The sequence below is a fragment of the Seriola dumerili genome, unplaced genomic scaffold (genome assembly GCF_002260705.1).
Source record: "Seriola dumerili isolate Sdu_G_001 unplaced genomic scaffold, Sdu_1.0 BDQW01000367.1, whole genome shotgun sequence".
NCBI classification, from domain to species: Eukaryota; Metazoa; Chordata; class Actinopteri; order Carangiformes; family Carangidae; genus Seriola; species Seriola dumerili.
In genome coordinates, this window is record NW_019174622.1 from 510,951 (window position 1) to 529,027 (window position 18,077).

The 18,077-nt window shown below is 40.1% G+C and overlaps 1 protein-coding gene across 1 annotated transcript in view; it reads right to left on the bottom strand.

Moving 5' to 3' along the window:
* The window catches only part of cadm1 (cell adhesion molecule 1), a 352,639-nt gene that overhangs the window by 89,885 nt on the left and 244,677 nt on the right, over nucleotides 1-18,077 (bottom strand). Inside the window, 1 exon segment of the mRNA XM_022760846.1 lies at nucleotides 2,589-2,735. Within this exon segment, the coding sequence (XP_022616567.1) occupies nucleotides 2,589-2,735 (147 nt within the window).

Genomic DNA, 18,077 nt, shown 5'->3' on the forward strand with positions numbered 1-18,077 from the left:
GAGTAACGGCCTGAGGCTTTTTTTTTTTTTTTTTTTGCAGAACGTTATGATGTCACAGTGAAGTTGACCTTTGACTGTTTGGATATAAAAAGTCGTCACCTCATTTTATCCTACCAGAAATTTGTGTTTAATTGTGCCATAATTAATACATTTGCAATTATGGCCGAAAACGTGTCTTGTGAGGTCACAGTGATCTTTGACCTTTGACCACCAAATTTTAATCAGTTCATCCTGGAGTCAAAGTGAATGTTTGTGCCAAATTAGAGGAAATTCCCTCAAGGCGTAACTGAGATATTACAATTTAGGGTTAAACACAAAACTAAATCCTCCCTGCTCGAAACCCTCAGACTTCCATCTTAAACTTTGCTTTATGGCTCACGTACAGTTGCACCAAACCTGTCTCCTGCAAACTATAATCATGTCTGATGTTTGCTTTGCCAAATTTTATTCGGGAGGAACCGTAACTGCAGTCAGGAAGTGTAACAACCTTACGCCTTTACTTTTCTCTGACACCAGAATCTGCGGTTCATGTCCAGTGTTACACGGGTTGTTAGGTTTGGTTAAGGTTAGTTAAGCTTCATGGTTTTGATTAAACACCAAAAAAAAAGGTGGAGTTAAACTTCATGAGGTGCTTTGAGCTGCCTCAACAAAACCCCATAAAAGCTTTAACCAGGCTGTAGCTGTGAGGACTGGAATCACATTGTTAATGCAAATCACTCGTATATGAACATAAATTTTGGAGACAGGGTTGGAGAACTATGCAAACTGCTGAGAGCAATATAAACAATACATTAAAATAAGCATATGCTTTTCTTTTTTTTCCCCCTAACATCTGCACATTTTGAACTTGTATAATATATAATATATATGGTAATCTCGTATAGTTAAAAAGATCTACAGTATTTTATACTGAGGTCAACATTATTCCCACAAGGCCTTAAAAAAAAATCATAATTAAAGGAAGCAAAACCTGGCAAACAGAGCATGTGCAGCATGATAATTGGGCAGGATAAGAACCAACACAACAGGTCATTAAATGTTTAAGGATATGAGTTGATGTTATTAAAGCAGGCACGCTGAAAGCTAAACATGTTTGCTAGATTGTATTAACCTCATTCTGTGTTAATCCTGCTGCAGACATGTGGGTCAAACTTAATGCAGCTCTCTGGAAGTGCAAGTAATGTAAGCGAATGTTAATTAATGCTATACAACTTTACTGCTGGCTCCAGTCACATGCCTGCTTAAACTGGGTCTACACGTTTCATGGTATCTGCCTTCATTTATCAGACCCCCCCCCCCACACACACACACACACACACACACACACACACACCCAATTCTGGTTTGGTTAAATTTTACCAAATGTAAATGATATGTCAAATGTCTGTCTAATTTTACTGCTGCTCCGAAAAATGAACCAGTGAAACTGAGATAAATAAATGCATCACTAAGATTGATTTCCGTGTCATCTGATCACATCAAACTGCTTCGGACTATAATTAAACACATTTGATATCAATCACATTAAGACATGGCAGTGCTGAAAGAGCCCTCTCTCTCTCTCTCTCTCTCTCTCTCTCTCTCTCTCTCTCTCAGCAGACAGTGTCAGCTACCAGCTACAGCCTACTTTCTCTAGACAGTAACACAATACTTTCTATTCACTGAGTCATACAATGCATGACCTACAAAACACAAGGTTTTGTTTTCCCTATAAACAGGTGCAACTGTACTACATAACAACTGCAGTGAGGTAATCGGGGATGTGTAGTCATAAAAGTGAAAGGCAGACTTCTTGTCTCTTTATAAGTCTAGGTCTTGTACTATAGTAGTGTTTTATATTATATAATTATATAATTATGTATTATATATTTATGTCTGTGTAAAGCCACCCCTAGTATCATGATGTCATGTCAAAATGAGACAATCCACTGGACTTTTATTGTGAAACTGAAGATGTTTTGTTGTTGAATTCATGTGTGTTGTATTCATATGTATAGAAGAAACAGGAAAACCACCTGTTATTATGACTCGCTCCATGCTGGTTGCTATACCTTCATTTTCTTTGCCCCCATATTCTCACTAGATGGCCGAGTAAGCCTATACACTGGTTATTTTCTATATATCACTAATATCCTGAAATTGGTAATGGGACAAACCCCCGACCCTGTGTTCAGAAAATGGCAGCTAAAATAAACAAACAAACCAAGTCCAAAATCGAAAACTAGTTATGGGAAACAAAGCCAAACAGCCCCATCAGCCTGTTGTTGAGTTCATGTTGGTATGTCATTTTGTTCCACAGTGGGCTCTCTTGGACAAGTTACACTGCTGCAATGCAAAGAAGGTGAAAGTTACAATTGAGATGGAAATTGGCTGCTTTAGTGACAGCTTTGAATAAAACATGTATATAAATGGCTGTCAGTGGTTGAGGTCTTTTTCTTATTTTTTTTCCCCTCCTCATGTCAGCGCTGTTTTCCTCCAGTCAAAACAAAGTAAATTTACGTACTTAACAAAACACACTCAAGTCCACGAGAGGGCAACTTAATTAAACGATGACAGTACACACGACAGTAATGTTGTATAATACTCACGCCTCATGTCTCTGAAGTAGATTGTCTGCCTGTTGGGGTTAAGCAGCTGGATAACGGAGTCGTCGTTGTTCTTCACCCGACAGCTGATGATCGCCATCTCTCCCTCCACCACGGACACATTGTCTGTCACCAGGTTCTGACTCACCACTGGACAGGACAGGACAAAGACAAGGGCGCACAAATTACCACTGGTGCACGGTGCATATGCATCAACTGGAATAAATATGGTTGATAAAAAGGTAATGCACAATAGAAACAACACGCGGGACTGATGGGAAAACACGGTGAGCAGCCAGTGAAGAGCTGCTGCCATGACGGCAAGTAATGTATTTAAAATCAGAGACATACAAAAAGAAAACTTTCAAGATTCAAGAAAACCGATAATTTCTCTGACACATTCATTCGCATAAAAAAGGAAAAACCTCAGTATAATTACACAGTTTTGTTAAATAAGTATAAGCACTGCGTAGAAAAAAACACTCAATAGAGAAGGGCAACATCAAAAAATAGTTCTCTGGGTTCTTATTTCTTACAAATTACATGACAACTTTTCCCTCTCAGAAATTCACTAAAACTTGAGGTTCAGATAAAAGAGGGAAAAATACAGTCATAATGTGTTTTTATTCATTTTGTCTTTCACAATATGAAGAACAGATACCGTCTAAATCTCCTTCCTCCAGAAAGTGTTTCGGTATAACATAACATTTAATGGGTGGCAACAGTAAAGCAGGCGGTGGACCAGAACCCCCTTAATGTGTGTCCGTGGGAATAAAGAGAACTGAGTGACCGGGGAAACTGCTCAACAAGCCTGTGGGCTGAGGAAAAATTGGTCACAGCCGTCATCTGTCATGAGCCGCCACTTAGATTGCTGCACTTCCTTGTTTCACAAACAATATCTCTGCCTGAAGAATGAAAAATGGATTCTTTCTAGCTTTGTGCTACTTTGATTTGAAAAACTACAGTAATAACATTGCAGACTTTGCTTTGGGGTTGCATCCATAGTTGGGGCTGATGGTAAAGCTTGAGTGGCTTTGGTTTATTTTAAATTATTGCTACAAAGGCAACGCTTGGCAGCTCGCCAGTCGTGGCTGATAGTTATTTCGGGTCCCCAGCGCAAGATTTTTATTGTGAGATACACACACACACACACACACACACACACACACACACACACACACACACACACGCTCTAGGCTACGTGGACAAACACAAACAGACACAAAATCAAATCACCAATTTACTGTAGGAAATCAACTAGCTATATTTGAAATGTTTACGCTACTTGTGTCACTATCGGAGGAACAATACTGTGAAACACACGACACAGCTCCAGAACTGCACACACACACACACACACACACACACACACACACACACACACACACACACACACACACACACACACACACAAAAAGTGAAGCAGGAGCATGCACTGCAGGTATGTACTAATGTGACTGTTCTGCCCAACAGCTTCTCTACTTCTTATCAAAATCAAACTCAGCAGCGAGCCGCCTCAAAAGATGCACCAGACCGGCACAGCGGCCAATCAGAAGCCCCTTTGAAAAAAGCAATTATACAGGCTTTAACTCTTTAAACACTGTCCCTAATTCCAGGTTCACACTCCATGATATTTGTGTCTTTCCAGATGGTCTGACGATGATGAGGAGTTGATGTCAGACTGAACCAATCAAACCCACCAATGTTGGCTTGTGCTTTTTTCTAATGAAACCGCAATGATGTCCACGGACAGACAGAGCCAGAGGTGGACTTCTGGGATTAGCTATGTCAGCAGGCACGTCAGGAATAAATCCAGATATGAAATATGACACACTATACATGATGAAATAAAAAATTGTCGAGCCTGACGGGGCCGTTTTCATTTCTGACACCCCACGTGCTCCAGATCAGGCGAATTTTCAGCCAGATATTGTGTAATCTGAAGCGGATATTGTGTACCCAGCTCTGGTCTTTGATGCTCTCAGTAGATAGAACAGCCGGCCAATTCAGTCTCTGCTGCCCAACACTGCTTTTGATCAATTTGATTTGGATAAGCATCACATTGCACCATCATCACACATAATAAATATGACAGATATTAAGAACAGGTGGTTCAATATGACGCTACAACTTACTAATGGGGTTGTAAATGACTTTTATAATCATCGGAATTGTGTCTCATTTTAAATGAGTGCTGCTTATAATACACTGAAAACAAATTTGCCTATGTTACCCCTTCAGAGCGAGACGCAGGGCTACATAAGGAAGTGTGGACTGCTAGTATTACTCCTCCAGAATGCACCAGATCGTACAGAGAGGCTGCTGCTTTGCCAAGCTTTCAATTGGTGTAGAGAGGGAAAAAAACAAAAAACACGTATGGATAAAGTCTTTGTAATTACCCTTATACCTTCCTCCTACGTCGTCATGAAAATAGCATCACAAATACATTTTCTCAGAGAGGCTAAAAGGACCAACTCAGGGGTGGAGATGTGGGGTAAGAAGCGAAAGAAACAGAGAGAACACAGGAAACATCAACTGCTAATTTGCATGCCTCAGTTGTCAAGCACCTCTAAATATCCCTGCCATTTAGGAGACAAGGAGGATGAGGTGGGAAGAGAGAAATTGCATCCTCTGATGCTGACAGATAAGGATAGACAGCTTAACAAAGAGATTCAAATCAGCATCCCTCGGTGGCCCAAATGCAGCCCTAAATAAATGAACCTCGGCGTCTTTAATATTCAAGACTGAACCTCATTTTTCAAAGATGTGCAGAGGTGGGCGGTAGGGTGGGCATCTGGTTATGATAATACGCTAACATATTACAAAATGCATTTCAAGGCACATGCTGAAGGTTACAAGGCAGCAACAGGGCGCTGCAAGGTGTCTGCTAAGTCGTGCTTCAAGCCAGCGAACGTAGTGGGGACGGACTTCAAATGGCGGCTGCCTTGTCAGCTGCTTAATTGTTCCCGTTGTGCTGAAAAAACAACTCTGACATGCTGGACGATGGTATGGAGAGGCTGGGGTGGGGTGGGGTGGGGGGGGGCAGCTTTACACTAATTAATGGCCAGCAACAACAGTGTGCTGTGGCCTCCTAGGACACTGTCAGAGGTGCTACAGGAAAGCACTTCTGACATCATGGGGGGGGGGTGACGCCTGTTGTGAAGGGGCAGTAAGACGAAGAGGATCAGGGCCGAAGCTCGTGAGAAAAGTTTTATTACTGAACAACCTTTGTACAAACTGTTGCCTATTGATAACGACCTGTGGGAACCTGCACAGAGATGTACGGCCCCGCTTCTGAGGTTGGCTTCGGTTTTTTGTATCATCTGCCTTCATTTTGTCAAAGTTACATTTTGGTTATGAGGTTTCTTAGATGAAGAGATGAACGTTGCAGATACAGCGGTACTACTGTATGCTCCTTCAACCAAAGTTACAATGTGGTTGTTGCTCCATTATTGGCATTTCTCAACATAACTTTAATTTCATAATGCAGATGGCTGATGATTGATCTTGACCAAGCAATACTTCTGAAGTGCTAGTCCTAGTGATTTCTCCTTTGAAATACATAGTACAGTTAGCAATATGGGTGCTACTGGTATTAGCAGGGGAACACCTCAGGATCCCCCATGAGGAGCTGGAAAACGTCGCTGGGGAGAGGGACGTCTGGACTACTTTTGCGTGACCTGCTGCCACCGCGACCCGACCTCGGATAAACGGATAAAAAATGGATGGATGGATGAATGTTTGAATTTATATTTACTTTCCATGCGCTCTGTTTATATTCGATTAAAAATATGTTGCACCGTGTTGCTACATCACATCAAGGTGTGGGGATAGAAAGAGAATAGATAATAAAGTTTCCTCGCCACATTAATAAAGTTTTTCTCGGTGGAAGTTTGGACAGTGTCTGAAATCCTAAACTTGATAAAGAAATAACCAGTTATACATCTGTGACAAAAGCAGCTGTTTGGAAGTGACCCTGACATATGGATCATGACCAGAATAAATATTCAGTCAGCATCAGAAACAAACTTTTAGACACATCGTCTTCCCTCCCTTTTGTGTAAAAATACAAGGTGAAGCTCTGTGTCGATGTTTTTAAATGCAGATTGGCTGTATTCACTCTGCGCTTTGTGCCAGCGTCTGTGAAGGCTGTAAAGATGCTGCTCAGAGAGACAGACAGTGTGACAAGTGTGGGAGCATCAAGGTTACAGACTCGGGGGCAGGATGACAGGACTAACGATACACTTCCTTCCGACTGAAGTCCCACATTGAAGCTTTTAGTAACTGCTGACAGTCCTCCGGTCGAAGACAAACTCTCATAATTGAAATAGATATTATGATAATGGCACATCAGAGATGGTGGGAGTAATATATAATTGCTAGTCTGAGCAGCACTTAATACATTTCCTCCTAATGTTTAAATGCATCACTTAATTTGCCTCTTTCCATCACATGTGAGGTTGTGCATTAACACATAAATACAAAAGGCACTATTGCCATCCATTTACCCACTGGACAGATGAAGACACCGACAGTCGCAAACAGTTGAGTAAAGTAGTATATCAAACATAGATATCAATACCGAACAGTCAGAGCAAACCCACCACGGAAAACACATCTAGCTCAGTCTCTCAGCTGTGTTAGTATTCAGCAAAGCTTTGAAGTGCACATCTTTCTAATCTCCCAAGCAATATGAGCTATACTGCCTGGAAACTGGGAGTACTACCATCAATCTGCATCAATCTAGACCTGCAAACTCTCCACTGTGTGGTCAGGAAAATGAATAAATCACTGCTTTATTGGCCTGATACTCTCCGGCTACACAGTCAAAATCCACAACAGCTGCCGCACACTTTTATTTGTTTATAGAATAAATTAACTGGCTGGAGACTTATAGTTCAATGATAGTGAGAAAATTCTGCTTTGAATTCAACTTTGAAAGTCATCTTAGAGAATTGATTGAGATAGATTTTTTTATTTCTTTTGCCAGTTACATCATCATCACCTGCAGGAGTACTGCAGCTGTTTGCAGGGACTGTCGAAAACAGTTGAATTCTTAACAACAAACTTTTAAACGAACTTTGTTGGATTTGAGTCTGAGACACCCCCCTCTGTGCTCACTTGCTCTCTCTTCCGACTGCTGACGTCCACTTTGTGTCATCAATCTTTTGCGTCTGCACGTACAACAACCTCCACCGGCTCACCGGGGAAAGTGCTGCATGAATGTATGTGAACGGGTGATTGTGACTTGCAGCGTAAAGCGCTATAGGTGGTCGTTAAGACGAGAAAAGCGCTTCACAAATGCAGTCCATTTACTATTCATGTACCACTCATCCATGTGCTGCTTTCATGCCTAATATCGCTGCTTTACATGTCCCATTGTTTAATTGTGTTACCTTCAGTGGTAATAAATTGCATAAACCTTTTCAGTAGAAAATGTATATGTTATATATATATATCAGGTATCGTGGTGCAGGCTTGGAATGGCCGAGTACACATTATTATGAGATTGCTATCTTTTGAAATTTTTAAAAAAGAAACTGGCCTCATATTTAATTTGTAATGTCTAATTAATTCTTAATTATGTCCGATTATTTTTTATATAATTATTGTCTGCTTTAAAATTTTAATGAAGTGTTTTGTTTATTTTATGTTTCCTTTGCTCGTCATTATGTTTTGTATTATTTGAATTTGATTAAATTGTGCTGTATTTCCAACAACGTAATGGAAACACTGGACAGTGTTATGCTGTAGGCACATTATAAAATAAAAGTGTATAAGGATAAATTTGTCAAGGTGTATCTTACAAGTTTTATCCAGTGCCATGTAGCTCTGATATTTTCAGTTTTTTCAATGCAGCACTGGCCAGTAACATACTTGGCCCATGGCGATGGACGGGGGCAGGATTTCAGCCCTTGGCCATCCATGTCAAAAAGCTGAAGCAGCCAATCCTAGATTAAAGTTGTCAGACAATGACACTCCACACTGCACTGTGCAAGGCTAGCCTGAGGCCCAAATTCACATAGACTGAAATGGAAGGAAAAAATGCCATGTTCCATTTGCCCGGGCTAACAGCTGCATGTTTCTATTTGATTCAGGAAGAAATGTATACTATACATATTAAGATGGCCACCACGGCAGGAAAACAAAGCCACTATAATATTGATATATGACTGCACTGGCACGTTATGTCAGATGTGTTCTTGACTGATTCATTACATGAGGCTTTGTTTGTAGATTTTATTCTGCACATCACGCACCACTTACACACAAGACTTCAGGATAATAGGTTGCTGAAAATATTAAATATTAATCCAAACATCGGTCTGTCAATGTATCATTTTTCATATCCCGGCTCTCCCTGTGGTGTTATTAGTAGTAATAGCGCTGGTATTGAATTTTTTATTAGATCTACTGTTAAACATGCATTTATTCATACCCTGTCTTAATCAGAGACATGACGCAACATACAGTAATCCTGTACAGTACGGTGCTTTTTCTTCATTTATGTACTTAACACTGGTGTACCATGCTGCTCTGTGCTGCATGTGATCACCACAGCCAACTGAGAGAGATTAATTTCCCTTTGCCATTTCGAAGAACATGTGTTTGTTTTTGTGGCTCCTGGTGATAAAATGGCATAGGGCCACAGTGTGTACATATATATATATATAAATAAATATATATGTGTATGTGTGTGTGTGTGTGTGTGTGTGTGTGTGTGCGCCTGCCACTGTGTGATTGCAGTCAGTCCTGTCTGATTGCACGTTTTCACAGACATGTGCGGGCACACCTGATTGTATGTCTCTGTGCCGACTGTAAGGAGTTGATTTCTGAGTAACCTTCCTGAACAAGTGTATGAGAGCAGCATTATTACCTCTCAGGGTAGTCTTTACCATAATAATGGGTGCGGGCCGCCATACACAGCAATGATGCTGTGGATATGTATGAGGACAAACTACAGGAGACCTTCAAAGTGAGTTTGGCCTTTATAAATCTGTGCCATGTCAAACTTATATAATAATTCTGGGTCTTAAATTCTTATTTTCGCCGTCGCTCCTATCAAAAAGCAAAAAGACTGGAAGGTTTAAGCACTACCCAAACTCTCTCTCTTTGGTTCAACTTTGACTAACCCTGCTTGCCATAGTTGTGTGTAGACAGTCACTCAAATGGTCCGAACATGCTGCATGCTCACTGTCTCACTAACGCTGATGAGATTTACTAATTTACTACTTTGGTATCGACAGTTGGTATCGAATGATGAGGCATTTTTTGATCCTCAAACCAAATCGGTCGGTCCGTAAAAAGTATCAAAGTTCGATACCCAGCCCTAGTTTTACTTCATCATCTGGCTAAACCAATCATCTAACTACTCGTATGGGGGTGTTTGGAGTGGTTGTGGGCGCACTAAGTGCTAGACCTTGACTATGTTAGAGAAGGATGATGGTTTTGGTTAAACACTAAAACAGTAAACCTGATGCTCTGAGTCAGTGTTGATTTTTTAAAGTTCCTACCAAGGCCAGGATCTTTCCCTAACCTTAAACAAAGGCTTTGAGCTGCCTTTTTTTTCAGAAGTCTGAAGGGAAGGTCTCAGAAATTACTTTGGTGAGTAAAATAATATTATAACCTGTAGAACCGAAGGAGAGAAAAAAAGTTATAACAAACCAGAATGATCCCTTAGTGTATTAAAATCATGTGACATCACAAAGGACAACAAAAGGTAATGGCGAGGCGAGTGAAGACCTGCAGGGACTTGGCTTTTCAGAATGTATTTGATGCTTAAGACGACTACAGAGTTGATTTTGGAGCCTCTCATTTCAACCACAATCTGTGTGAACAGAACAAGCCCTTCAAGCAGACTGCTTGCTGTGTGAACGCTGCGTTAGTGCGGCCGACTGACAGCTCGAGGCGAGCCGAGAAAAGGTCAAGATCCTTGTATGGCCTGACCACTTCAAACGGCGGAATCCCTCTCGGTGAGGATTTGAAGGAGGCAGTTCGGTTAATCTGTGTGTTGGCCATGACTGTTCAGAGAAGCTCAGAGATATGACAGACAGAGTTTATGGGGGGATGATCCCATTGGTCAGTTCAGTGATCAGACTCTACAATGAGATTGCGATTTTGATGGTGGCTCTAAGTGGACTGCTGCTGCTCAATACCTCATGTTCACATTACACAGCAGAAACCATAGCATACTAGGAGTGTGTGAAGGCGACCTGGTGAGATTCCATCAAGATGAGTGGGGGGGGGGCACCATTTTTAAAGAAACATGCATGTTTTATGCGTTGTTGTGAAAATTAAAATGATCCAATCATAGTCTATAGAGAGAAGACAGTGCAGCTTATTGCACCTGTGTCCAGGAGGTACGCGCCACTGAAGAAATCAACACAGCAGTTTTATCTGTTTTCCATCACACGCCTGCACTTCTTACAGCGTTCACCTGTTAAAGATTTATACAGTTTGTCGAGTAACTACAGAGGTGCTGCACAAATTTGTATTGTTTTATTATTGATGTTCGGTGTTCCTACTTATGTGTTTATGAGTGTCGCTGAACATTGAATGGTTTTATAGAGCCCTGGTGGGTGGCGCAGAACAATGCATCATAAGATAACTGTGAAGCGTTTTGTCATGAACTGGAAATAAACAGCTGCAGTTTTTTTTTTTGTTTTTTTTGAATTCATAATGCAGAGAGGAATAAATTAATCCTCACATCAATAGGGCCATTTCAGAGGTGATTGAATGTTTTCGCACTCACATGGCTGAAAGATTTAAAACATTTTTTTGTGCTGTGTTCCATCCGTTTTTGTGTTTCCTCAGTTACAGAGATACTAATGCATCATCGTAACATCAAAGCTTCTTACTATAGTACGAAAACAGATGTTAATATAAAGATTTTCTTTTAATAATTAGGATTTTTTTTTTTTAACTATAATGTATATGATTATTTATTATACACATTTTTATGAGCAGATGTTTTCTCATCCTTTCTCACGTCCCCTGACGTACAGGAATTGAGACTTGGAGGGTGCAAAATAACAAATTACTTTTTCCCTGACTCCACTATAACTAATAATACATGTCAAGCAATATAAGCTATATAAATATCAACCACTAGACGCCTTACTCTGTGCCAATATCCTCCTTTCCAGTCTGACATTGCATTATTCAACCATGTAATCCATAATAGACCAAAGCTAAATCTAGTGATAGCAGAAACCCCCTTTGAGATTCATTCAAATGTAAGATAATGCATCTGACTGAATTGCTAATAAATTGCTTTGCTTTAAAGTGTCAGAGCAACAGACAGCGCCTAGAGATCCAGATGGGTTACCACTAAGGCAGTTATATATAAAACTAATGAAAGACTTAATATTAAAAAAAAAAAAAAAAAAAAAAAAAAAAAAAAAAAGACTATTTCACCCATTTTATGAACTCAAACTACAAAGTACTAAAACAAACTGGACAAATTCAAATTTTGCCCAGGTGATGGCGCTAGATGAAAAGTCGAGATCAATAAAGTAACTACAACTCGTCCTGTGGAAAAACATGTCCACACTGGATTTCATGGCGATCCATTCAAAAGTAGTTGTGCCTGACCGACCCTGCCGCGGCTAAAGCCCTGCAGTTAACACGACCTTTCATAAAATGACACTGCATTATTGTATAGGGCATTAATTAAAGCTCCAGCTATTATACTAAATGTTTTTCACAGCTATGCTCCTATAGCCCTTCCTCTGCCGCACACTCACACTCTCTCTATACCTCTCCCACTGATGCTTGGTGGAACAGTGGATTTGTGACACATTATGTAAGAATGGGGTGTGAAGAGCCTTGTAGGGTGTTACATGCTTGCAGTGAGCATGTAAGTGGCTTTTGTGCTACCACTGCTGCTGTATGCTGCACAGAGAGAAAAAAAACAAGAACGCCTCTATCTCGGTGCTGAGCAAAAAATTCAACAATGCCGGTAAATTTTTAAAAAACATATCTTAGTGTAGTATTTTACAGCTCTGATTGTGCTGCTATATCGTGGTTTGTTTATGATAATATGCAGAAAATAAAAGCCGCCCTGTGACGTACTGTATGTTTGTATTGTGTTATCACAGGCTAATTTTGCCCAACCAAAATTTGCAGCTTTAAAAAGCAGATACAGCAAAGTTATACAAACATTTACTGCAGGCACTAAAAATAGAAATAATCTCATTAGCTAATGGAAGCTGCAATGCCTGGAGTCAAAATGTATATGTTGGTTTAGTCCGGTGTTACTATGATATAAACGAGTGTTTGGAAAAATCAGGTCATTATGGAGCAATTATTGATGAATATGCAACAGCTGCTGCTGCAGAGCCGATTTTTAAGTGTTGCTGCAAACATGTCACTATATGGATTTTCAGAAGACACAGATGCCATTAGGAAATGTTAAACCTGAAGTTAAGGTGCCATCCCAGCGACCCCTACAGGCTGCAACACTCACTGCAACTGTCGAAACTCTCGGATGCAGACGACAACATATTAAGTGTTTAAAAATGTGACGTCTGTGTCACTAGAAATGAGCAATACATAATTCATTCATTCAGCTCGACATCACCTTCATGGTAGCTAGTTTCTATTTGGGAAGGGGTCGGTTTGTTTTACTCTAGTACTGAGTAACCCATCCCTTTGTCAAGGACATTTTAATTTAACACAGAATCATCTATAACAGCTGCTTGTTCATCTCTGTAAGTCCATTTACAAAAACGTGTGAAGCTGCGTCGAACTCATCCACAGTTGTTGCCATTTTCCTGACACTATTTTTCATATTTGCAGCTATTTATTTATTTTTTTATATCTGGCAAGAGAGGACGAATGTCACTTCTGTATATAAAGTTCTGATTGTTTGACTGGATTGTTTCTCCAACGACAGGAAAACAACCAACAATGAGCACATCCACTTAAACTGCAGAACAAATTGGAGATGTGAACGGTGACTTGCGCATCTCGAACAAGTTTAACCTTGGGAACAGGATTGTGCTCCGTGAATTCCATCATAATCTGCCAACCACATTTTCTAAGAGGAAATTTTATCCTTAGAGTGACAATAAATGAAAGGTCAATGACCGGTTGTTTTCGAGATTCTTTGTTATCAAGGGGTAGTTTTTGGCCCGATGGTATCACCAGACAAAAAGACAGTGTCCCCAAAATAAAAATGGAGCCCCCCTGAATATCCATCCCAAGTTCAATGGCAAAATGGTAATTAGTTGTATCTTAATCTAAAATATTAAATGAACTGAGTGACCACTGGGCCCTGTAGTGAACTCCAATTAAATTACAAGGCTTGTATAGGTAATGATGATAGATGATTTCTATTGCGGCTACAATTAACTGATGTTATTTAGTGTGTTAAATTTTCCATGAAATACAAGCTGATGCTGCTTCAGCTGCATTTTCACATTAATTTACATGCTCTTTGGCTCACCAAAGGCCACTTAACATCAAGAGTGCATGTTTGAAATACAGAACGCACAACTGCAGTGCGGATAGCTTTACAAGAAGTCTCTTGATACAGAGGGAAAATGTTGTGATCATTTCTTTAGAGATACTTGAGAGAAAGTGGCTCAATTTCAAATACAACTTCAAGTTGGTAGTGAAATAAAACATTAAGACTGGTTAAAGGTTGAAGGAAAAAAAACAACATAAAGCATCAATGCTCATTGGCCCTGGACTCTACTGGAGTCATTACATACACAATTCTTCCCACAGATATTCCCTCCTTTGGCGTTGTGATGCTGGTGAAGATGTGGAGAGCGATGTTTAACACGTCGGCCCAAAATCTTCCATAGGCGACTGTGAAAGTCATAGCATATGATTCCCATTCTCATTTCCATACTCATCAAACCATTCAATGACTGTCACCCTGTTTCTCCACTCATGTCTCAGGTTTTTCCTTTAATTTGTCGCCCGTCTTTTTGTCATGCAAACTTTTCATTGGTACTGGCTTTGAAAATTTTTTCAAAAACTTTAAGGTGGGATTGGGTTTAACTTTACTGCGGTTAAACTTGCACTACAGTGATGAAACCAGATTTTAGTCTCACCTCAGACGTGTTACACTATTGTAAATTTGAGGAAAACCCAATTTAATGACTGAAAGATCAACACAGGGACACCTCTCCAACTTCTGAGACTCCTGAAAATATCTGGCTCTTAAGCAACTAGATGTTTGAATTTCTTCACCTGCTATATGCTAACCTTGTAAGCCTTCTTTTGGAAATGGGCAGGTAGCTTATTATGGGTTTAACTGAGGCTTTTTCACTGACAACAGCATCCTGCTGCAGCAGGAAAATGAGGCTGATAAGAGCAAAGTTTGTTGGTTCGGAAAAACAGGTTAAAAAGTGCTGTGGAGCTGAGGGGAGAGTCCTATCCCATTACACAAAGTCATCTGACCCACTGTTAATAAAAATGAATATTTATTAGTGCAGCTGTAGGTGTTTCTGAAAGTTTTGAAAGTTTTGCATCATTACAAAATGTGGGTTTGTAGTTTCAGTCCAAAAATAATTATATTCCTATCACCAACAGGAGCTCATATTAGTGTAACCACTGATGACTTGGCCTCATCAAGCTGGATTCCACTGTCAGGATGTGTAACATCCTCCACTCATCTCCTACAGGGCAGTTACATAAACCAGGTGCATCACTTTACATATGATTTCCTACAAATTAACATCCAAAACAGGCTTTCCTCCCCTCTCTCCCCCTCTCCTTCCTCTCTTTCCTCCTGCTTTTCATGCTCCTCTTTGCTCAGAGGAGACAGAGGGGAGGTGCTGTGCTGGATTCAAATAAAGAAATCAAGAAGTAAACAGAGAAGCGGCAAGGGAGGCAGGAAGGGTAGGAGGGAGGGATGGACGGAACGTGGCTGCTGGTTGGTGTCGCTAATGATGAGGAAAATGGAGGGTCATGTGGGAGCCATGGCTGGATGGAGAGAGAGGGAGTTGGTGTAGTATAAAGAGTCAAGATCACTTGAGTGGTGGGTGGATGTTTTGTGTATGTGTGCATCATCCCAGTGTGTTCCCCATCTACGTGCTCAAGTTGTGTGCATTGACACGTGCTTACATTACACGGTGGCGGTACATGCCTTTACTTATGTGAGTCAAACCGAGTTATCCATGTGTGAGAGTGTACGCGTGTGCGTCTGTGTGAGTGCGAGTGCAAATGTGTGTGTGTGTGTGTGTGTGTGTGTGTGTGTGTGTGTGTGTGTGTGTGTGCATGTAGGCGTGGAGGGGGCGGCAGCCAAGTGATTAATGCGTCAGAGAGGCAGCTGTGGTCTGGGCTCGCTCATTTGGAAATATCTTTCAGGGAAGAAAGACAGAGCGGGAGAATGGTGGGAGGGGGGTGAGGAGGAGATGCTTGTGCATCCCCTGCCAGATAAACAAAAGTAAGCTTAGAGCCGTTCTCAGGGTCGAACGGGGCAGTGAAGGAGACAGAGAATTAGAGATTCGAGGAGGGAGGTAGAGGGCACTGCAGCATCCTTCTGTCCTCTATCATATCCTGATTCATTAGTGTCTCCTTTAAGCATCAATGTGTCTTCTACTGTTGACTATTTGGTGAGCTTTTGCCTAATGAATAAAACAATGACTGCGACATATTTAAAGGACAAATCCAATTTATTGCAATTTGGGGTTTACGTTCATAGCTTTGCTCATTGTTTCTGTGGTTATTGATGAGCGGCATCACGACAACAAAATCTGGGTGGGGTTTCGACAAATTTTTTCTGGAGGAGACAGCCGCAGTCTATTTTCATTATATTCTACTTTGTGATAACATGTTTTAAAGAGAAAGTGAGTATTTTAATGATTCAGTTCTGTTCAAGATTTAATTAAAATGCAACCAACTCGATCCAATTCCATATGCAAATGTTCCTAATCATAGTGAGACATTTTAACATTTATCTCAAGGTTTTTACAAGAGCTGTGTCTGCCAGTCAAACAATTCAAATAACTGCTGTTACCTCCAGTCATTCAAACAATAAAATGCTTTTACATTTTGTTTTATTTTTATTCGTCAGTTCTTCATAAACCAAGATCATGTAGTTTAACTCTAAGTTATGTTTCATACTGCAGTGGATTAAAAATATTAATTAAAATCCTAATAATAATCTTGTATTAGCTCACAGCCTTTAAAAGCTGCATATTGTACAAATCACATCCTTCTTCTCTGGTATATTATATGTCCTGAAATGACTCCAAACCTTTATTAAAACCTCACCTCAGTTCCTTCAAATAGCATATTTAGAGAGAAGAAATGATAACATCATTAGAACAAAAGGAAATTACTATTAAGTTTTTTTTTTACAGCATGATTGTATAATTTAGAATAAAAGATAAGAATCTCAAATCAAATGTGCTTTCAGTGCATGACTGAATTCGCCCAACCCCTCGCTGTTAGGCAGTTACTGCTCAGTATTGACAAGCAACCCATAAACCTGTATATATATATATATATATATATATATATATGATCCACTACTTAAAATGCATCACTATAAATTCAATCCTTCATTATAAACGCTTTAACATCGTCTTTATATAAGTAGTGGAATAAACTCGTGTAAACATCCTCACTAGCATGTGATGAATTTTCCTCTGCACACTTGTTTACTGGAGAAACTGTAGTACAAGTCACCTCCAAAACAAGAGAGAGTGCAGGTGGAAAAACAGCTTGTGCTGTAGGGCTACTGTGTATCCTGACTCAACCATTTTAAATGCGTAGCAACTCGTGTGGATATTATGTTGAGTCAGGCAGCTGCAGAAGTGCGTGAGAAAGCAGAAAGGGGATATCGCACCATCATCTCCTGACACACGCTGGGTGAAGCAGGTTTACTCTTAGGGGGCCACGACAAGTGACAAACAACTGATGACAAAGGTGTCTAAGAAAGAACTCTGAAAAATGCGCAGCAGTGCAATCCATCTGTCAAATAAACGGCACTCAAAAGAGTCTCACGTTGCAGAAATATCACTAATAGGCATCTGTTCACTCCAAATTATAATCGAATACATAAATTACAGAGAGATATATAATTCAGGTGAATGGAAAAAAGAAAAGTGATTATTTTTTTCCCCCCTTTCAGTCAGTTAATTAAAATAAATCAAAAAAAAATCATTGACTATATTTTCCCTTTTATCTTTACTGGGTTTTATAATGTTAAAGCCTGTTGTTCAGCTTGTTAGCAGCTTTGATACGTCTTAAATCAATAGCTTTAGTGTAGATAAATGGAAGATATACTGATGCTTTTCGGTACTGTACATTGCTGTTTGAAGGCACCTTCCTATTGATAAAACTGATAACTTTTGACAAACCCTAACCTAACCCTAAGGAGCTATTTGAAAGTTCTGCTTTTGCTACATAGCTAACGTTAGCATTAACAGCTGTTAACGGCACCAAACTTCATTCCTTCACTTGCCAAGAGCTGTCTGTTGCAGTGGAAAGCAGCACCAATGTTAACTCTTGTGTTGGACTGTCTCGTTA